The sequence below is a fragment of the Chionomys nivalis genome, chromosome 12 (genome assembly GCF_950005125.1).
Source record: "Chionomys nivalis chromosome 12, mChiNiv1.1, whole genome shotgun sequence".
NCBI classification, from domain to species: Eukaryota; Metazoa; Chordata; class Mammalia; order Rodentia; family Cricetidae; genus Chionomys; species Chionomys nivalis.
In genome coordinates this window covers 28,579,741-28,603,499 of record NC_080097.1, presented here as the reverse complement: position 1 = coordinate 28,603,499, position 23,759 = coordinate 28,579,741, and the positions used below count along the sequence as shown (strand labels likewise).

The 23,759-nt window shown below is 35.5% G+C and overlaps 1 protein-coding gene across 2 annotated transcripts in view; it reads left to right on the top strand.

The window, feature by feature from the left end:
• Window positions 1-23,759, top strand: part of Tdrd3 (tudor domain containing 3) — a 137,928-nt gene that overhangs the window by 90,917 nt on the left and 23,252 nt on the right. For both annotated transcript variants that reach the window (XM_057786349.1, XM_057786350.1), the window contains 2 exons: window positions 8,741-9,591; window positions 14,075-14,200. In XM_057786349.1, coding sequence (XP_057642332.1) covers window positions 8,741-9,591; window positions 14,075-14,200 — 977 coding nt within the window. The remainder of the gene's footprint in view (window positions 1-8,740; window positions 9,592-14,074; window positions 14,201-23,759) is intronic.

Sequence of the window (23,759 nt, the reverse complement as noted above, 5' to 3'; positions counted from 1 at the left end):
CAGTGTAAACAATATTTCCAGAACAGCGTATTCAATCTAGCATGGAAGTTTTATAATACGTGGATTAGTTTTCTGCTTTCCCTGACCAAGCAGCTTACGGGAGGAAGAGTTGTTTTGTCTCAGTCTGCAGGTGCACACTGCTGGGGAAGCATGGCCGCAAGAGCAGCAGTGTTGGACAGTTTGCTCATATCTGGGCTGCACAGAAGGGGGAGAGCCTGGGGATGCTCGTGCCCTGCTGACTTTCCGTTTTCCTTTTCATGTAATGCAGACCACAACTGTTAGGATGGAGCTGATCACAGGTATGGTGGGCCTCCCCTCAGTTAAGCCTCTAGAGACAGCCTCAGTGGTCCTTCTAGAGTTGTACCTCACAAATTCCCTATGTTTTTCTTAATCCAACAATTTAACAACCAAAATTAGCCATCACATACAGGTTTATATTGGTGGATTTTTTTCCTGATGACTCTGAAATATTTTTTTATGATTTGTTTTATTATTTTTATTTTATGTTTATGTGCATATGTGTTTGCGTGAGTGTTGTGTGTGTACCTGCAAGGACCGGAGGAAGGCATTGGATCCCATAGAACATAGTTACAGGTGGCTGTGGGCTAAGTCATCTAGAAGAGCACCAGGTACTCTTAACTGCCCAACCTTCTCTTAACCTCCCCCATACAATATTTTTAAAAGATTTTATTGTTCATAAAGTATTTATAAAATGTACATGATGATTTAATAACTACTTGTTTTGCATCTTTGGTAGGAACAGTAGTTTCTGACCTTCAGTTTATGATATAAGTCAGAATCAGAAAATAGATTTACAGAAGAGATACGTTTAATAGAGGAAACAATAACGATTAAACATGTTTTTAGAGTAGGATCTTAAGATCATCCTAAAATGTACTCAATGCTTTAAGGATTTGTACAAAATATCCTAATTTGTACAGCTGAAAAAAGTTGAGATTTTTGAGATGTCAAAGATGTGTGTGTGTGTGTGTGTGTGTGTGTAGTGTGTAATGTATATATATATACCTGCTACAGAGTACTGTGAGTCTGCTGGAATATACACTATATACTCCTCAGTTTACACCATATTCTGTAATCAGTATCTTAAATGATTTGTGTGTTGTGTGCAAAAATTGTTGAAGCTATTTTACTTGGTTTAGCTTACACATTAGTAACCTGATGAACTGGTCCTGGACTGAAAGGCAGTGTTATCAGACCATATGTAAATATTGTTTTTGAATTTCATTTTTCTCAATCTACATTGATCTTCTTGTCGCTAAGATAGCTTTGTATTTTACTGGCATGTTTTGTTGTTATATTGAAAAAAATTGGTTTTTGTCTTGCTTTAGTTTAGTTTGTAGATTTCAAGAATACGTATCTTAAGGAGAATATTAAATGTGAAATTATTGTGCTCTTGACCCTGGAAAATATACCCAGCTCAGAAGGATAACTACATGTTATTCTTTGGGTTCACTTTCTTATTTAGCTTCTCTAGAATCACGAATTATAGGCTCAGTGTCCTTTATTAATGGCTAGATTCCACTTATGAGTGAGTACATACCATATTCATCTTTTTGGGTCTGGGGTACCTCACTCAGGATAGTGTTTTCTATTTCCATCAATTTGCATGCAAAATTCAAGATGTCATTGTTTTTTACTGCTGAGTACAACTCTAAAGTGTATATGTGCCACACCTTCTTTATCCATTCTTCTATTGAGGGGCACCTGGGTTGTTTCCAGATTCTGGCTATTACAAATAGTGCTGCTATGAACATAGATGAGCAAATGCTTTTGTAGTATGATTGGGCATCTCTTGGGTATATTCCCAAGAGTGGAATTGCTGGGTCTTGAGGTAGGTTGACTCCCAGTTTTCTGAGAAACCGCCACACTGATTTCCAAAGTGGTTGCACAAGTTTGCATTCCCACCAACAATGGATGAGTGTACCCCTTACTCCACATCCTCTCCAGCATAGGCTATCATTGGTGTTTTTTATTTTAGCCATTCTGACAGGTGTAAGATGGTATTTCAGAGTTGTTTTGATTTGCATTTCCCTGATCACTAATGAGGTTGAGCATTACTTTAAGTGTCTTTTGGCCATTTGAACTTCTTCTGTTGAGAATTCTCTGTTCAGTGCAGTACCCCATTTTTTTAATTGTGTTAAAGACAAAAAGGCATCCTACTGATTGGGAGAAGATCTTCACCAACCCCACATCAGAGAAAAGTCTGATCTCCAAAATATATAAAGAACTCAAAAAACTAGACATTAATACCCAGCTCAGAAGAACAGATGATGCAATTCATTTTAGAAGGTACTAGAGAGTGATTTGGTTTATTAATTCCAAATATTAACTTGGGGCTTACTGTATGCTGTACACTGTTAGAGGTGTAGCAAACAAAAGAGAAGTCAGAGATCTTAGAGGAGTCTGTCTTAATCTCCAGAGTTAGGAAAATGTTGCTTTTAGAGCGAATTCGGAGTTTCGACCTGAAGAAAAGTCGGAGGGAAGAGGCCTGGAGTGTGTGCAGACACTGTGCAGGCTGGGTGTGTGAGTGAGCATCCGGAATGGAGACTGCTTAAGACAGGCTCTTTGCTCCAGAACACAAAGTCATGTGTCAGAGTGGCTGTTGGTAACTCAGGGGGAGGCAGCGGAACTGGGGCAATCAGTAGCAATCAAATGTTCCTCATTATTTCAGTATTTAGGTGTGGAATTGTGATATACTCATATTCGTGTGATGTGTAGAGAGAAACGAAGGGGGAAGAATCAGCTCAGGTCCCCAAAAGATGTGTTCTCACTTAACACAGATTTATTCAGTTAGTACTTTTTAAATATCTTCAGCAAACAAAAACAAAAAGAAAATAAAACATACAAATAAAAAAAACCCAATTTTTACAATAATCCAGAGTTTTATGAGAAATTTCTAAAAATAACATGTGGTTATTAATGATTTAAAGTGAGTAGCTTGATTGCAAGGGGAGGAACCTGGTAGCATGAATATATGAGCTGTGTGACCATAGGCCCTTGTCCTTGATCAGCCTTTTCAGCTTCCTTAGCTGTAAAATGTAGGGCTATTATATCTTTAGCCTAAAGTAAGTTTATTTGGTTTTTATATACATAGGGAAGTTCCGTGGACTGAATTATTTATTTATTTACATCTGCAAGCAACACCAGCATCATGTGCATCTTGAGCCTGGCTTAACTCGTAGAATTGCTGTCTATTACATTGTTTTTCAGAATGGTCATGATTTATTAATTCATAGTAACAATGATCTGCTTTATAACTTTCTAATAATGGAGTTTTACTTCTTAAGAAAGTTTGGTACATTAAAATTTTAATAAGTATGTTCACCTTAAGCTTAGTGTTTAGTTTAATGTGTATCATACCTTTGATAGAATTTAATGAGCCTAGGAAAATAATGTATATTTTTAATAATTAATGAAGGCCTAAAAGAAATGCTAATTTATGTGTAATCACTTTTTCTGGATTTGGTGTCTTTACTTGACATTAATGAGTATCAATTTGAGGATATTGGAACGCAGTACTTTTCTGTTTGGAAGCAGTAAAGGTGATGATATTTTTAGTTGGATATCATGAAATTCCTGTGTGCTTTCTCTCCTTGCAATTTCCTTAGGGCTCAACTAAAACATAGGACACAACTTCTGTTAGTCTTATCATAATAATTTATTTCCTTTGAGATCTTTACTTTCAAGTTACACCATTTTCTGCATCGATGTATGTTGCTCCCCTCTTCCCATTGTAAGTGACTGTCACAGGAGGGTTGTGGTTCTTTCCTCTGCTTCATCTCTAGTGACTAGGGCAGTGCTGATACCATCTATGGTCAGTATTCACTAATTGCCATGACTATCTGAAAGAATTAAAGAAGTAAGCACCATTATGCTAGTTTTTTACACCAGACATCTGCTCAGGGATAAGACTGGGATTAATTCCAATGATCGCTATAATTCCAAATGACTATATATATTTCCAAGTTGAATCTTCTCAATTCTGTGCTAAGGGTTACTTCTTTGATGAAGAAACTGAAGTGCGGGGTGGAGAGATGGCCAGTGGTAAGAGCATTGCCTGTTCTTCCAAAGGTCCTGAGTTCAATTCCCAGCAACCACATGGTGGCTCACAACCATCCGTAATGAGGTCTGGTGCCCTCCTCTGGCCTTCAGCCATACATACAGACAGAATATTGTATACATAATAAATAAATATTAAAAAAAAAGAAACTGAAGTGCTTGTGAGTTTGTCCAAGATCTGACTAGTAAGCAGGAGATGCATGTAAGAGAGGGACTTTAGAAACGTTGTGTTTTACTATGCTCATCTTCCCATACTCACCTGTACCGAGTCTAAATCTACTATAGTGTGCTGTAATGTTCTCCTCACCTTGAGAAGGCAGGACAGAAGATGGGATTTTCTCCTTTACCCTTAGCCTAGCAGAGGTGAAAGCATTAAACAAGTAATTTAAACTTGGGGATTTGTTTCATTTCCAATGTTTTCAGTAATTCTTTGAGCAAATATTTATTGAGTATCTCCAGTCTAGGGTTGGAAAACATTGGAGAAAACAGTTCTGAATAAGACCCAGACAGACTCCACCTTCAAATAAAGACACCAAGTATATATATTCCTAAACATATAAAACAATCTGCTCAGTCCATATATGTATGTGTGTGTATATATGTATGTATGAATGAACATCTAAAGAGGCCATGAATTTGAGTGGTGGTGGGGGTACACAGGAGTAATTGGAAGGAAGAAAGGGAAAATTTATGTAATTATATTTTAACTTCAAAAAATAAAGAGTAAATTATTGAGGGTTATTTGAAGCTTTTATAATAAAAGAAATACATACGTCAGAGTAAAGGAATAGAAATACATGGAGCACTGAGCTGAATGAGGCAGCTATGCTCACTGACTTGGAAAGATGCCACAAAGTACAGCTCATCTCAAAGTAGACCCAGCCCCTTAGTGAAGAACAGAAGCATTTTGTTGTTGTTTATGATTTATCTCTAAATAAATCAGAGATTATGACATTATATTAAAAAGTAACCTCTGAGATCTTAGCAGTGGCTGTGTGTGAAGTTAGGATTACATCATCATTTCTGTAGTGATAGGATTGTAAGAGTTTTTAGTTTCCAAATATTTAAGAGTATATTCTAGTTCTATTTGCCTACAAACTTTACCATTTCACTTTACAACAACAGTTGAATAATACTCCATTGTATGAATATACTACATTTCATTATCCACTCTTCTGCTGACATTCTTCTGGACTGATTCTAATTTATGACTATTATGAATAGATCAGCAATGAACATATTTGAGCAAGTGTTACTGGGGTAGGATGAAGTATCCTTTGGGTGTATGTCCAAGAGTGGCATAGCTGGATCTTGAGATAGATTGATTCCCATCTTCCTGAGAAATAGCCAAATTGATTTCCATAATAGGCTATATAAAAGTATGCACCCCAGCCAGCAAAGGATGAATGTTTCCTTTATTTCACATCTTAGCCAGCCATTTATGTTATGATCTTAGCCATTTTGACATGTGTAAGATGAAATCTCAGAGTAGCTTTGATTTGCATTTCCATGATGACTTAAGTGTAGAACATTTAAATGTTTCTCAGTCATCTGAGTTTCCTCTTTTGAGGATTTTCTGGCTAGATCTCTATCCCATTTTAAAAATTACGTTGTTTTATTGATACCTAATTTTTTGAGTTCTCTATATATTTTAGGTAGTAGTTCTCTATTGGATGTATAGTTGTGTTGGAACATGGTCCATGAATGTAGTCGTGTGAGTGCTTATAACAAACATCAATAACACAAGATAATTAGCATCATCAACTTCAGCTTATGCTCTTTTAACCGATTTTAAAAGCTCATGAATTTACTCTTTCTTACACATAAAAGTATATTGGCATTTTTATTATTGAAGTTGTTGAAGATTTAGTGTCTGGTGCTGTTTGGTATGTCACAGTTTGGATTTCTGATTCTTTATAAGAGTGGCAGAAAACACCTGGATTCTGACTGCAAAACTGAAGCCATGTCTCCCTGCTGTTGTTCTGTTTCTGCTGCTTCTTCTTTTTAAACAAGATATTGTTTATTTAAAATTCCCTTGCTCTACATTGGATAATTGAATATGTGCATCTTATTTATTCAATAACTAGCTCAATTTTCGGTTTACTTGCTTTCTACTTAACTTTGTTACTTAACTGCCTACAATAGAATTGATTCTGTTTAAAGATATTAAAATACTTAAGAACCTCCTTTACTTGCATGTTATTTTGTTTTGAAGTAAAATAGTTTTAATACGTGTGTACGTGCATGAAGTAGGTATGTATATGCACATATACACAGTGTAGTCTTTTAAAAGGACATTTTTTCAATGGGTTTAATTCTCAAAAAATTTTCCTGTTTTTTTATGTGAGTTCTTTTATAAATTTACCTTTATGTCATTATGATAATGAAAATGTAGTGTGTATTCTTTGTTAGTAAAATTTCTTTTTTATATTATCATTTATATCCAATACGTAGAGATAGTATTTTGACAGTTAAATGTAGTGACATTTCCTCTTCACTGTTTTGCAATTTTTAAAGCTTGTTTATTTCTTAAAGATGATAAACTACCTTGGAATTTCTTGTGCATATTTTTTGAATTATGTGTTTGATATAAGAACACTGGTGTGTGGGCATGATGGAGTAAACAAATTGAATTGTTAAGTGCTTGTACAAACAGATGGGAAAGTATAGAAAGTTTTTTTAAAAGACAGGACCTAGAGCTAAGAGAGATTTTGGTATTTTTAATCATGCAGTTTTTCTTGAACTAAAGACATACCTTTTAACACCAGTTGCAGACTAGAAAGTTTTGCTTTTTTTGTTTTTTCTTTCAGAATGGAGATCTAATCATCTCATGGCCATCAAATCTAGTTGTACCTTCTTTCTATGTATTTATCTAGCCTCTTTAACCCAAGCACTAAGTTACTCTCATGATAACCTGCTTTTTTCTAATGTTTTTTGGCCATCATAGATATCAGTGACTCTGACTAAAATAGTTTAAGAATGGCAATGGGTTTTTGATCCTACTGCACGTACTGGCTTTGTGGGAGCCTAGGCAGTTTGGATGCTCACCTTACTAGACCTGGATGGAGGTGGGTGGTCCTTGGACTTCCCACAGGGCAGGGAACCCGGATTACTCTTAGAGATGATGAGGGAGGGGAACTTGTTGGGGGAGGGGGAGGGAAATGGGAGGTGGTGGCAGGGAGAAGGCAGAAATCTTTAATAAATAAATAAATAAATACAAAAAAAAAGAAGGAAAAAAATTCTAAACATAGCAAATTTAAAATCTTATTTCCCAAATATATTTTCATATCTTTCTGATGGCAAATCAACTGTCTTCATATTTGATTTATTTTAGCAACAAAATTTTTCTTGGTTTATGCTGCAAGAAGCCTTACCCTGTGCTGTTAGTTCAGCATCCGTGTGTTTCTGCATTCTGATAGTGTGTGAAGACTGCTTGTGTAGCATAGCCAGATTAGTCAGTAGAGGTCACTCCGCTTTGTTCTCTGACATGCTTGTCATGTGTGTCACAAGTAGTCCCTCTTCCCGAAATTTTTATTCCTAGAAAACACATAATGTTAGCAAAAAGTCTCCAAGACAGTTTAAGGGCTGGAGAGATGACTCAGCAGTTGAGTACATGCTGCTTTTCCAAGCACCTGAATTCAGTTCGCAGCACTCATAGCAGGTGGCTCAAAACTGCTTGCAATTCCAGTTCCAGGGATCTGGCCTATGTGGGCACACCCCACCACATTACACACACACACACACACACACACACACACACACACACACACAAAACACCCCTTTTTAAATTAAGTATAATTGTTAAAATGAGACATTTGAATATGTTCATAAGGTTGGAATTCTTGGGGAAAGTTTTTCTTAAATATAGTTGGCAAGTATTTGAAGTCTTGGGTATTTCTTTTTGTTATAATTAATAGATGGTTGGCCTGTATGTAGGAGCTCACCTAGAAAATAATTCATTTTACTTTAAATGTCAAGTTCAATGGATTTGCTTTGATGGGTTTTCTTATATTTGCTTTTTTGTCTTACCATTTTGAATCTCGATTTATGGTCTGTGACTTAGAATTTTTAAACGTGTTCTTTATTCTTGTTGACCTAAGCAATTTTCTTCCAGTGAGTGTTGGAAACATAGAGACATACTAAATTGGTGTTTAATATCTGGAGAGCAATGAGGGTAGTTTTTTTGCAGTGCTAGTAATAGGTCAACCAAATGTCATTAGCGCTCATCTTTGGGAATGTGTTGACCCTAGGAAATATACAAGGGCCTGAATCTTGACAGTGATTTATGTCAAAACAAACAAAAGAAAAAACCAAATAAGTTCATCAAAGATAAATCACTATATTTGGTAATACTGTAGTCATTTTGTGAAACAACAGAAGAAAGTGTATGTATCTTTATTTAGCATAAGATAAATGTGCAGCTGCTAACCTACTTTTATCTTGATCTGCATCATCACTTTAGTTTTCTAATGTGCTAACCAGGAAGGCCTCATGACCGATAAATAGAACTCAGAAGAAGCCATGAATTAAGGTAACAAGGTTTAAAGATAGGAGATGTTCAAATACTAACCTTCTACCAATATAATTTAGGAATTTTCAAATAAGCAACAATCTACTCTCTCTGTCTTCATCCTAATAATGATGTGCTTCTGCCTTTTAGAACAAAAGTCACAACCACAGCACCTTCATCAAGGACAGCACAGAGTGTCAAATGCTGAACAAAATGGGATAAAAGATAGCAATCAATCAAAACATCTTCCTCGAAACGATACCAGGCAGCCGAGAAATGAGAAACCTCCTCGTTTTCAAAGAGACACCCCCAATTCGAAGTCAGCCTTAGAAAGCAGTGTATTATCTAGAAACAGAGGCTCTGAAAGACCGGGTGGTTCTTCTGGTCCTGAAGTGTGGGCAGAAGAGAGGATCAAGTGCGATAGGCCATATTATAGATATGACAGAACTAAAGACACTTCATATCCGTTAAGTTCTCAGCACAATGATGGCGCTTTTAGAAAAAGAGATAACTCTATGCAGAACAGATCAGGAAGAGGTCCATTGTATACAGAGGCAAAAGAAAACCCACTTCCTCAAGAATTCATAGACTATAATAATCAAAAACGTGGGAAAAGAGAAAACCAAACAGGTAATCCTGATCATTTTTATGACAGGAAATCACGGACAATGAATAATGAAGCTTTTAGTGGTCTAAAAATTGAAAAACATTTTAGTGTAAATACTGATTACCAAAATCCTGTTCGAAGTAATAGTTTTGTTGCTGTTCCAAATGGAGAGACAGAAATGCCACTGAAAGGAAGACGCGTAGGACCAATTAAGCCAACAGGACCTGTCACAACTGTGTCCTATGATGATAAAGTATTTTATAATAGTGGGCCTAAAAGAAGATCTGGGCCAATTAAGCCTGAGAAGGTGATAGAATCATCTATTCCTGTGGAGTATGCAAAGATGTGGAAACCTGGAGATGAGTGTTTTGCACTTTATTGGGAAGACAACAAGGTATGACTGTTTCAGACACAGTGCTCTGTAACATACTATGTAATGTTCTGATAGTCTCTGTAGAAATTGTCATCTGTATGTCTTATTCTGTAATCATACCTGTTTGGGGCCTTTAAAGAGATTTACAGATGTGTAATTCATAAAAGAAAAATATTTAACATTTATGTGGGTACTTGGAATTTGCTTTATCTTACATATGAGAACCTTATTTAAAATGATTAAGCAGTTCAGCTCTGTTTCACTAATCATTTGCTAAATGATAGATGTTTAGTTTCTTGCAAATTTTACTAATGGGGGAGGATCATTTCAGTGGTACAGATGGCTCAGTGGTTAAGAACACTGTCTGTTCTTCCAGAGGTCCTGAGTTCAATTCCCAGCAACCACATGGTGGCTCCAAACCATCTGTAAAGAGATCTGGCGCCCTCCTCTGGTGTGTGGGTATAGGCAGAAAGTTGTATAAATAATAGATAAATCTTTAAAAAAATAAAAAAACAAAGTTATTGGAAATTTCTATTTAAAAATATATACTGTAAAAAAGAGGAAATCTTATAAGCTGTTTTTTTTTAAACCTTGCAACAAATAAATGAATAGTTATTAGTTGGCTAAAAGGGGAAGGAATTGGGCAGAAAAGAAGACAGGGGAAAAAACCAAGTGGTAAGAATCTGGTGAGAGCTGGGAGACAGGTGCACACAGAAAGGGAAGAGAACCCACAATGTTACTTGTTTTTTAACTTTGTTGGTTCATTGATAATTTTGTGTCATGTTTGATTATATTTGCTACCCATCCCAACTCCTTTCAGATCCATTCCTCGTTCCCTACCCATCCAACTTTGTGTTTTGTTTTCAAAATTTATTATTTAAATTTTATTATACTCATCAAGTCCAGTTTGTGCTGCCCATATAGTCGCAGATGTGGGACACTGACTGTAGCACAGTCTACTATGACTTCTCCAGCCACAGGTTCTGGGTCCAGATCGTGGTACCAGCTATGGGCTTCAACTTGTGAGGTGGGCCTTAAGTCCAATTAGAAAGTGGCTGCTTGCGCTCATTATGTTCATGCCCCTGTTGTACCACTGGGCATGTCCTGTCAAAGCAGTCAGTATTACTGTTGGCAGGACTCATGTCTGAATAAGACTGATGGTTCCTTTTCTCCTCTAGTAGTGCGCCTAGTACCTTTCAGAACTCTGAAAGCTAACCAGTAGGAATGAAGCTCTCAGGTTAGCACTAGCTTGCTCTCTATCTCCATGTACTGTGCCTTCAGTATGTACTCTTCAGCTGGAGCGTATCATTGTGGCAATACCTTGTATTGTGTAGAGTCTACGGGAACTGTCTGGTTAACAACTCCAAAAGAGGTAACCCACTCTTGGTATATATAGGGCTTTTTGTTTGTTAGCTTGTAAATGCCTTCTCAGGGCATTGTCACCCTGTTATAGGCTAGCTCTATTTAATTTCAATCTCTCTCTCCCTCTCCCTCTCTCCCTCTCTCCCTGCTTCCCTCTCCCCCTCCCCCGTGTGCGTCTGTGTGCGTCTTTTGAAGCTTCTATAGAATAGTAGCAGGTTTACATATTTACACATGACTGTTTCTAAAGGTCTTTAATATTTATCCCTTGTTCCCTCCTCGACCCTGTCCTCCCATTCCCACCCAATTTAACTTTTCCTGTTCAATTAGTTTTCTATCTGTCTTTCCTTCTAACATCCTCCCTCCCCTTACTAATTTCCTAGCCTCTTTGGCATTCCAATTGAAGCATGCATACCTGCAGATATAAAGCTCATATTCATAAATGAGAGAAACATTTGTCTTTTTCAGTCTGGGTTACCTTCATTTCCCTGTATATTTTATAATTTTGTTTTTCTGAATAGCTGAGCAATATTCCATTGTGTAAATATAACACATTTTCCTTATCCATTCATCAGTTGATAGATGTCTAGGCTGCCTCTTCCTGGATGTTGTGAATAGAGCATCAGTGAAAATGGATGAGCAGGTATCACTAGAGTAGGGTACAGAGTCATCTTTGTGTATTTTGAAAAGTGATGTAGCTGGATTGTGTGGAAGATCTATTTTCAGTTTTTTAGGACCTGCTACCAATTTCCACAGTGACTGTACCAGGTTGTTTCTTGACCATTTTCATTTCATTTTTTGAGAACTCTGTTTAGTTCCATCTCTATTTTACAATGGAATTTTAATCTTTAAATGACTGTGCCAATAGCTCATGCTTGGAGTGGGATAGTATGTCTAACTTATTTTTTCCTTCCTGGGATTTGGTGTGGTCTAAGCTCACATAAGTTTTATACAAGCTGTCACAACTGCTGTGAGTTCATACACTGCCCTGCTGGGTCCAGAAGATAATCTTTGCCTGTTATCATCCACTACCATACTTTTTCTACTCCTTGCAGCTTGGGAAGCCAGTTACAGTATTTGTGTTTCCTTTAGGGCTAAGCGTTCTGCAGTCTAGAACTCTCTGAACCTTGGCCAGTGGTGGGTCACTGTGTCAATTACCATCTACTACAAAAAAATTTTTGGATTGATCTATGAAGTATAGCAATTAAGAAATTGTTTTGATACTGAGTTCCTTCAGCAAGTTTTGAGTATTAAACAAACAATAACTCAGCAGTTGATAGACACCAGGTTGAGAATATGAAGTTAGTTTTGACTGTGTGTACTGATATCCAAATGCCTCCCAGAACTTGATACACTTTTTAATAAAATTTTAATCTTAATTATAATTGTCTCTAAAAAATCAGTGTGCTGGTAGGATCAAATACAACATTTCTTTTCAATGAAACATTCTAGGTATTTGTCATTGTACTAGCCTATACTTAATAGATACTTTATCTATATAAAGACTGTATTAATTAAGAACATAGAAAAAACCCAATGTGCTGAATTCATTTGTTACCGATATTATATACATTTATAATAATGGTCCAAACTCTCTGGATATTCAAAACATTTTTTTAATACTTTTAAGTAACAGAAATCGACACTGCTCGTCCTGTGAAGAGATGGTACTAGTTCTCTTCTAAAGCCATCCAGCTTAAGAGGCATATTTTAAATGTTTCGTCAAGAAGAGACAACTTCCAGATTTTTTTAATTAGAAACAAAGATAAAAATTTAAGAAAAGAAATGGACTATAACTACCATCAGGAAACTGTGCCTTAATTTTATTATAATAATGTTTTAGAGATGGTCAACTTGTATATTCTAATGTTAATGTTTACACAGTTCCACATAATACCTTGTTTTATTTCCATAGAACTTAGAATTTGAGGCAGCTTTCTGACTCTCTTTACACTACAAAACTAACTCAATTATTTTCTCCCTCCGAACTTGAATATTATAGCAATAACCTCCAAATTTTTCTCCTTGCCTGTAATCTTAGATCTCTCAAGTTTGTCATTGATATTGGTCTTAGACCACATGAATATGCTACTTAAAATCTCTTGCCTATACATGAACTCTCTTACCTATACGAACTGTTCATAGACCCTTCATTATCTAAACTTTACTACTTACTGATCCTACTTTTTTATTTGTTGAGCAGTCATGTCATATCATAATTAGTTTAAAACTTCTGTTAGTTGCCGGTGTTCATCTTCATGGCCCTATAACTTCCCCTAGAATATCTTTATTTTTAGCTAAACATTCCTCATCTTTAAATGAATTCCAACCTCTCAGGAAGCTCATCCTGAATTCTCAACTATTTTAAGTTGCATATCATTACATCTGTAGTTCACTACTTTCCACGTTATAGATAAGTTTTTCTTTGTTTTTAACATGGATCACCTTTATTAAGCTGTGGGGTACTTAAAAAAAAGAAATTAAATATATAGCTTTATTTGGCTCTGGGGATTCTTAAGTAAGGCTTCTTAGAAGTCTCCTCTGTATCAAGGCTGTATTTTAGAGAGTTGAAGATAAAAACCAGAGAAATGGAATACTGCACTCTTTTGGTTACTGCACGGAATCACAAGAGCTAAAGATTAAGCTGTAAGTTCCTAAGAAGGCATTGCCTTCTTACTTGTTTTCCTGGGCTACAGTATGATTGTTGAAGTTATTGTGAACTGACATAATTTGAGAAGCTTAAAATTGAAACATACACTCAAAACAACTTAGAACACAATAGTGAGTCTAAGAACAATAGAGGAAGGAAGAGAGGAATATTTGCCAAAGCTCTGAGATAAGGCCGTCCTGGCATGTTGCTCTAAGCTAAGTAGCACCCAGACGTGAAAAGGAAACCTCAGGGATTAATCTAATCCTTATATGAGATGCACTAGTTATTAATAAAATATATCAATTAAGAATCAACTCGTTCCTGGTCCATACTTGGAGTTACCTAACCTTTAGAAGGATGTGGAGAATGATTTTTTTTTTTACCTTTTCTCATTTTATTGAGATATTAAGATACATTAAGATATACTGGCAGAGTAGACATTGCCTCTGTAGACAACACTGACGTCCTATGTGAAACTTGTTTTTGCCTTCTCAGTTTTACCGAGCAGAAGTTGAAGCCCTCCATTCTTCCGGCATGACAGCGGTTGTTAAGTTCACTGACTACGGCAACTATGAAGAGGTGCTGCTGAGCAATATCAAGCCCATTCAAACAGAGGCGTGGGTATGTGATCCAAATTCTGTACAAAGGCTACTCTGAAGAAAATAAATAGTTCTAAAAGATTAGGTGGAGTCATGCAAAAATTGCAAGTGAGAAATGCTGAGTTCCTTTCAAAGTGGCTATTCCAACTAAAGAGGTCACTTTATCTGAACTGAGAATGAATGCGCTACAATCCCTTATGTATAATGTGCTGTTAAATCATGCTTTGGAAATAGCTACCCTTGTTTGGGTTTGCCAAATATTTTTATGTGTAAAATTGGGTTTTGTGAATATTTTCTTTTTCAGATTATTTTAAATTCAGCTAAGTTATATCCAAAATTTGTCAAATTTCAGTCTCAATGGGAAACATCATTTTGTTTATTGTTTGAGGTACCTATACAATCAGGAAAAGCACTTTAAATTATGTATGGTTTTGTACATTGTTTACCACATACATGTCTTTACACATGTATGTGTGCAGAGTAACTGAATATCAGCGTGGTAATTACTTGATTAGTTTTGTTACCAGTTGTTTGACAAAGCTGTATAATAACTGAGATCGTGTAAGTTAGACTTTCTCTGGCCAGATATAGCCCATGTTTTATGGGACTTCCTGACTTTGTACAGGCTGATTATCGCCCACATGTAAGTACAGATACCCATAGAAAAGTGTCCCCCAGTGTTCATTTTCATTAATTTGTTCCATTTTCCCTAAAGTGTCAAAATAAGCAGAAAATCAGATCATCTCTGGAGCCCTACATTGTCTGTTTTAAGATTTGGTGTTTTAAGGATTTTCTGTCTTGTCTTTATTGGTGTCCTCATCCTCCATTATAAATAAAGCAAGAACACAGAACCCAATTGCAGTTTTCAAACTTAGAGGCATGAATATTTGTTGCCTTTTTATTCAAGAAAAACCTATTATTTTCTAAGGCAATTTGCCATTTTACTTTACAGTATGATATTACTGGTGGTTCTTAGATTTAATTAAGAGGGCACGTCCTTTATCCTGATTTTCTAAAGTTTTTTTTTTTTTTCTCAAATACCAAGGTACCATCATTTTCTAATTTATATTATTCCTTTCTTGGTAAAACTTGGATTCATGTATTTTTACTCTTCTTAATCTCATGTGATGGCTATTTTAATCCTCCCTTTAATAGTTTTTTTATCTAATCTTAATGGTGAAGTGATTGCTTACTGAATCTACATTTCTAGAATTTGAATCATGGCTTGCTACTTTTACACACTCCTAGTTGTTTTTAGACATAGCATCCACTGTCCAAGTGGAAGTCACCCTTCAGTGTGTAAATTATACTTACTCTATCTGAGGCTTACATGATACAAGCTGGCGTCTCCCATAGCTCAGGCTATACTCAGTCATGTAGCCAAGGATGATTAAACCCTTCTGCCTCTACCTCTCAAGTGCTGGGGTTAGAGGTGTGTACTCTTATGCCACCTTCAAAGCAGAATTTTTATTTCATTTTGTTTTTCTATTTTTAGAAATCTTAGGGATTAATTTTACTCTTTTCTTCTAAAAGAAGCATTTAGTTTTCTTCTGTCTGTTTCTCTTCTAGGGCAGTCACACCTGATGACATTTGTTGCTTCTCTCTGAAACTCCCCCATTTAGAGGTGTTTGGTTCTGAAGTGCTACAGGCAATACTTTGACTGCTCTGCCTTAATAGTCCTCATGGCACTTACCTTGATTTTTATTTGTGTAAGCATAACTGGATGATGGTTTTTATCAGATATCTTAGCTGGTTCAGTGATTATGTTCGGAACCACAATACACCGTTGAATACTCATTTATGATTAATCTCTACTTATTTTAAGCTTGAATTACATGCCTAAACTACTTTTGCAGAAGCAGGATAAAATCACTGCATCTTCTGGAGATTTTGCCATTCTTTCCTTCTATATGAAGATTTTTGCATAAACTAATGTAACTGGATCATGGGCCTCATTGCCAGGGGAAAGATCAGCCATTCTGTCTACAAGAGTAGTTATTTGAGAGAAACATCTCTTTGAAATACAGGTGCCACCAGCTTAACAATTCTTTTTTATCTCCATTTAAACAATATCTGTGTGCGCATAGATCGTACATAAGCAGCCACTGCAGCAGTACAATCTATGCAGATGTCAGTGCATGTGATGTAGAGTCAAGGTAGAGTTAGTTCTCTGAGCTTCCGAGAGTGTTTGTGTTGCAATCCACGAGCACCTTTCTGTACGTTGGGACTGTATCAAGGTTAAGATAATCAAAGCTCCACAAAATTATAAGCAAAATGTCCACTGCACCAATAAGAAGGCAATCCTGCACTGCAGAAATAAAGGTCTGCAAGGTGCAGGGAATTTAAGGGGCCTTAGCACAGTTATTCATCTACACCGTGGATGATCAAACTTTCAGTTTTTAAATTCTTGCACTGCATATGCGTGTTTGTATTTTTATGTGAAATAGTATGTTTATTTGCTTAAGGTTCATGTTTGTAACTGGCAAAAAAATATTGGAAATCTCTTAAGTTTTCCAAAAGTACCAATGATCATTTAGCGAAGATGTTTTTAAGTAAAGTGCAGAACAACCAAAAACAGCTTGAATATAAACCAAAAAAAGCCTTTATAAAAAACAGTTGCTTGTACTGCTTTTTAAAGATGTAAGGATAAATCATAAGTGCAAAGCATGAAATATTAAGAGACATAAAGACTAAGTTAATAGTCGGTTGTATGGAAAATTAAAATAAAAGTTAATGCTTTAAATCTAAGTGTTAATGTTTTTCTCAAGAGGTTTATGGGTTATTTCTCTTACATATGTTGGTAGAATGAATGTCTATCTGTTTATCTTCCAATCTGGATATGCCTACCTTTTCATTTCTAGGACACATTCAGAGGTAATACTTTAGATACTCAAAATATATGTTCTGATTTTCACTAAATACATTATTCTTTGAAAATGATTTATTTAACATCTTGGTGTGCTAACCTTGAACTTTTGTTTTTATTACAACTAGAGTTCACCTGGCTCTTTTTACTACTGTAGGATTTGTTGTTGTTTTTTCTTTTCTAATTTTTTATTAAAATTAATTTTTAATACAGTATATTCTGATTGCGATTTTTCCTTCCCCAGCTCCTTCCACATATTATCTACTTCTCTTCCCACCCAAATTCACACCTTTTCTTTCTCTCCCTCATTAGAAAAGCAAACAGGCATTTAAAAATAAAATTAAAATAAATTAAGATAAAGTAAGTCTTAATACCTAACTTGTAATGAACTTTCTAATTATCATGTATAATATGACATTTACAGTTCACTTTGAACCATATAAATGCTCTAATTTTTCCTTCTGTTCTTTCTTTTCTTTGGGACTCTATAATGTTCCCTAAACAACAAAAATACCTTAAAATAAAATAAATAGTAAATAAGTGCTTTTTGTGTTTGTATATTGTATGTCAGTGTGCACATGTGTGTGTTATTGAAACATTATAGAGCTATCCTTGTTTTAGCAAAGTAGTTGATGCATTATGGAAATATACATGGAAAAAAACCCATACTATTTCTTAATCCTCTCTATTGTATGAGAAAATATTAGCAAGGAAATCTGTTAATGGTACTCCCTGCAGCCCCTTCCTAATTGGTTTCTTTGAAATCCAAAACTAACATGAGGAAACCAGTATAAAGATGCCCCAGGCATCTTGGAAACCCTGTGCTAAAATTGACTGTGTTGCACAGAGTCTCCTTTTGTCTTTCTGGAGTTGTTTTTAAAAACTCATTTACAGTCAGTGCATTGCTGTCTCTGAGTTTTCAAGGGCCTTTAAGACTTAGGTCCTGTGAGACTTTTGTGTCCCAAGAGATGTTTTGGAGCATGCTGGTATTTAAGTATGTGCTTCTTCTATCAGGAAGTGATTGCTGTTCTGTTATTCCAACCGGAGAATCACATTGTGTACAGAAAGGTTAGTTCTACAACCTTAGCTTGAATAGGCCTTGACAGTAATTCTGAAAAGTCTGAAAAATGACAGATAGTTTTTTTTTTTTTTTAAGTAATCATCCTATATTAAGTGGGTTTTTTTTTTTTTTTTTTTGGTGGGGTCATTTATTACTCAACAAATATTCCTTGAAGACTTCCCAGGTTTCAGGCAGTATTTCTGTGAGTAAGTAGCACATATAAGCCCACAAGAATCTCCCCCCCCACCTGACACAAAAGTAACTTATCTGTTATGTGAATGTATCTTTAATGTAAGTCTTGTTCTTACCTCTTGAACTCTTAAAGCAAGGCACCAGTGGAGATGATTCTTTATTCCACTTTAGTTTGAAGACAATTGTTGTTGAAAAAAATATAACAATGAACTTAATGTATTAAGTTCTTTTTCTGCAGCTGAGGGGCTGAGCCTGTGGGTAAATGTTTGCCATCCAGGCATGAGGACCTTAACTAGAACTTGGTTCCCCAATACCCATGTAAAAAGCCAGGAATGGAATTTCACATCCCTTATCCCAGGACTGAATTGAAGACAGGAGAAACCTAGGTTCACTGGCCAGCCACTATAGCCAGTGAAGTTCAGTAAGACCATCGCTAAAATTGAATTGTAAAATTATAGCAGACAGTAACATTTATGTTCACCCTCCCTGTATGTATGCACATGTAGGTGTACACACATGCTTGCACACATGCACACATATATACACACAAAGTACTAGTGGAAAATAAAAGTATATTTTTCTATTTATTTCATTATGACTTCTTTGGTTTGGTTTGGTTTTGGTTTTTTAATGTAAGGTATTGCTATGCTGTCCAGGCTGATTTTGAACTCCTGGGCTTAAATAATCTTCAGTAGGTAGAAGTGTAGGCCTGTTGTACCTTGACTGGCTTTGTTTCCTATTTAAACAATAAAATTTAGCCTGGCCAGGTGGCATATGCAGAAATCACAGCACTCAGGAGGCTGAGAGAGAAAGTACACAAATTCAAGAGCACTTTCTACTTTGTATACTGTGCTACTACCTTAGCTACATAATCAGACTCTGTTTGAAGTTTTAGTTTTGAAATAACTTTGCACAAGTTTGTTTTTCTTCTAATGATAGCATCCTGGAAAGCACATTTGAAAGCTACCCTTTCAAATTCAAGTAACATTCATAAAAGTCTTAAATTATTATTACACTAAAAATACTTTTTTAAACAAAGCATTGAGGACCAATGAAAACCCTACTGAGTTAGGACAGATAGAACAATGAGTTAACAAAGAGTCCTTACATGTGTAGGAACAAGGTCATGTCAGCAATTTAATTAGGCTATATGTAATTTGAACAGGTATCAAAGATCATAGTAGACATTAAAATGAGGACAATTATTATAGAAATTAACTTGAAAAGAGAATTATGTAACAGTCAGACTTTGCCAGTTAGTATCCTATTTGATCTTAGACTTGCCATTCTTGCTGATCAAATTCTTAAATAAGTTAGTTCCTACATTATTGCTAAGAATTTGTTTTGGCCACTGACTAAAGTTACATTTTTTTTTTCTTTTTTTCCCTCACTGTGTTTTGGGAAACATTTTCTTTTGTGGTATAAAGTCAGAAGCAAACTATGTCTAGTTTGAACTTAAAACATCCTTTTAAATTATGGACTCTGAGCTTCATCTGTGTTGTTTCTTTTTAATGTTATTTAAAGTTTTTATGATGCTGTGATTGAACCCTTATCTGTGCATGCTTTATGTACGTTATTCCACAGTTGAACTATATACTGTTTTTAAACTCCTTTCTGTTACATTGATAGGATTGATTTTTTTTTTCTTTAGCTATTACTCAACATCTTGGGTTTCCTTCACGAGTTTGTGGGCTGTTCTTTTTTTTTTTTTTTTTTTTTTTTGGTTTTTCGAGACAGGGTTTCTCTGTGGTTTTTGGAGCCTGTCCTGGAACTAGCTCTGTAGACCAGGCTGGTCTCGAACTCACAGAGATCCGCCTGCCTCTGCCTCCCGAGTGCTGGGATTAAAGGCGTGCGCCACCATCGCCCGGCTGTGAGGGCTGTTCTTGAGCCCTTTACTAGAGATGTGGAAGCTACTCACATGAGGGAAGGGTGTGATTCCCTCATAAGTATACTCCATACTCACAAATACAGAACCCTAAAACTGTTCATAATCCTTGAAACTCAGATTAGCCATGACAGATAAACTAAATGGAATATTATGAAAACCTTGAGATTTAGCTTTGACCCAGGTATAATATTCTATAGGGGTGTTTTATGCCATCATTGAAATTATGCTATTTTCAAGATCTAAAAAAAAAGTTATATCAAAGTTTTGATATAATACATTGTGATCTCTTCAAATCATATTTAAAGACCTTTTCAAAGAGTTTTATTGTAATCTGAAATGCCTTTTATTGAGCAGTGCAAATATAGATTGTATTATTACTTTATGTTTCTTTTTTTCTGAAGGCGAGATACCTCCCGCAGTGAAGTAACATGGAGGAACTATTGACAGCATGATATCTTTCTTCCAAACTTATTTTAATGCTACTCCTCAGATTTGTTTCCAACTTTAATTAGAGTTTATAAAGCAATTTATGCCTGAAATAAAATATTAACATGTTTCAGAGTAGCATAAAATTGCCCTTTTTGAATATCCAAGTAATTCTAGAAGGAGTCATTACATTAATCTGTTATCACTTACGTCTCTCCTTTACTAATGCCAAACTAAAGTATGGGCTTATGAATATATTCTGTTGGTTAATTAAGGAGTTAATTTCTGATACTTTATTATTTGCTGCATTTAATTTTAACAGTTTTCTTCAAAGCAGTTTTATGGGTCTTTTGGATGAAGGCCACAGGTGAAGGGACTGAAATTGTCACTGTACTTCCCTTCCTTTTTGACACTGACTCAGCAGAGTAAGAGTTTGTGTGTAAATACTGTCTGTTTTCTTTGAAGCCATGATTTTACTGGTTTCAGTTCTACCAGTCTTTTGCAAATATATGCAGAATATATTTGTTGATAAGCTCATTGCCTAGGAAATCTAGTAAATAAATGAATTTAATGATATTTTTGTTATGTTTATTTTCATGTTCCTGAAGATTTCAACTGTGTATTGGGAACATAACTTAAAAATATTAAAGGACAATTAATTTTAAAGATTCTGTTACATGGGAAGAGATGATTTTCTTGAATTAAAGCAAATAGAATTCTACTTTTGTTTCTGGTGATTTTGGGGGGTCATTTCACCTACATCTGAATTAGCAAACAATATTTTTGTTCATTTGCTGTAGGCATACTTTTTCAGTTGGAATTCTCAGAGCAGCTTTCTGTCCTTAGTGATGTTGATGAACCCTGACAGTATTAAGTAGTGCACATATGGTACATATGTATGTACTTTATTTGACTTTATGCTGTGGTGAGTTATCAGTAGTCCATTTCTTTTAAAGTTGTATGTAGTCATTTATGTTTTCTTATTTAATGTTATGCATACTTTCAGCCACCTTTGTTTTCATTCTGTTTCCTAAAGACTACATCTTTGATTTTTATCTAAATTTTTTTTTTAATTCTCTCGTAGACTGATCCCTGGTGTCTTAATTTCCCATACTGTAGTGGACCATTGATATTTATTAAGAATCATATACAGTAGGTTCTATCATCATATCTCTAGCAAAGAGTGGAGTTGTTCTATTTTCTTGTGATAATAAACACTGGTACTGCAAAGTTTCTAGTTCCATTAAACTTGGAGGCTAGTGGCAAGAGTTTACCTATATTTTGGCCTGAAATCACTCTCTTAGTGGCCTGTCATTGGCTGAGAACTGCAATCAGAAGGGAAAGGAAATGCTTCAACAGTGAGTAATATCTAATTGCCTTCAGTCTCATGTGATCTACTGTGTCTGAACACAATGGGGAGGCTCTAGTTAGGCAGCTTAGAACAATCTGAGAAAGCAGAAGTCACTGCTTTGTGTTTCCTCAGGCCTGATCAGACTAGTTTTCACAACTCTATTCTGGGAACATTCGTACTTAAACAAATTTGGAAAATATGGGTTAACTTAATTAAGCTTATTTTTTGATTACAGAACTTCCTTGATTTGATATCAAATTAATAAACACTTGTCTACCAAGAGGAAGAGTTAATATACAGAGCTTCACAGACTTACGTGCTCATGGAACTCCTTAATTTCCCTTTGCTGAGAACCTGTACAGAAAGTGTAAAGGAGATGGTTGGCAGATGTCGTAACTGTTTCCCTAGCTTACTTTTAAATTTCCCATCTATAAGATGGGAAAGATTCATCTTCAAAGTATAAGATGATTTTTCAGATGTTTAATAATGTGTCTAAATATATACAACTAGTTTCTTCCTACTTCCCAAGATTTTGTCTCCTGCAAATAAAGGACAGAATATATTTCTAAAACTGTATGACCCTTTTTATGTCCTTATGTTTTTAGGAATTGGATTTTATTGCATAAAACTGAAGCTTTTATTTTAATTATAATTATTCAGAACTCAATGATCTTTTCATTTTATTTTATCCAATTCTGCAAATTTTTATATATTAACTTTAAGATTTTGCTACTTGGGAAGATTTCCATCGTAACATTCCTAAGAAGGCTTTTTTGAAAACTTCACCTAGTGGTCCACAGTTTTATTTATATTCACAGTAAGGTATTTTCATATTTGTTTTTCTCCAGTAATCTAGCTTAAGATAAAGTCTGAAGCTATTTTGTTGAGATGGCCTTGGTTGCTAAATACAAAGGTACCCAAAACACTTCTACATGGGCACTTGTACATGGAGGGGAGGAATCGCAAGAGATCAGAGCTTCTGTTCTAAATCAACATTTATGTGGTTCTTTTTATGATAAGCTAGTGTGTTTTCCCCCAAGTCTCCATATAGTATGATTTTGACTCATTAGAACTTGAAAGAAACCCTTGCCCTCCACTTCTCAGGCTCTCTTGTTTTCCCGGTACCTTTCCTTAAATCAGATGAATGAAATCTCTAGAGTCTAATTTCAACATTTATTTGTAAGATCTTTTGAAGGTGGAAGGGTATTCTTATTTTAAAAATTATCCCTTTTCAGATACTTAGGAGGGGGTCAGAATTTACTGTTGGGTGCAGTGGTAGAAATAAAAGGAATTGTGTAAATAATCAGCGATTGTCTACCATAACTGCTGTCTCCTAAAGTTGGTGCTGTCAGAGTTTTAAGTCCATATAACAACTGAGTTGGTACTCAAACAGTGGAAGGTAGTCAATAATTATTGAGTAATTACTGAGGTTGTGGTATCAAAAATTCCTTCCTAGACACCAAACCTAAACATCACAGCTCCATATGATAGATTTTACCAAGGTCTGTGCTCTTTTTGTGTAAATACTTCTTTCTAAAATAGATTGGTTGTGTATGTGAAGTGAGAGATATATTTTGCTCTCTAGTGGCCAGCTACCTGGTAATACTGGTAAGACCACCATCAAACCAAACGGCACAGCCTGGCAGCATTGCTAGCATGGTTCCAGGTTATCCTTTTGTTATGCATGCCATGTGAGTGGACAGCTTGGAGAAAGTAATCTTGGAAGCTCAACCTTGATTTTCTAAAACTCTGATTTTCTTTGATAATCATTTCCTTGTATGTTAAAAATTATGCATAA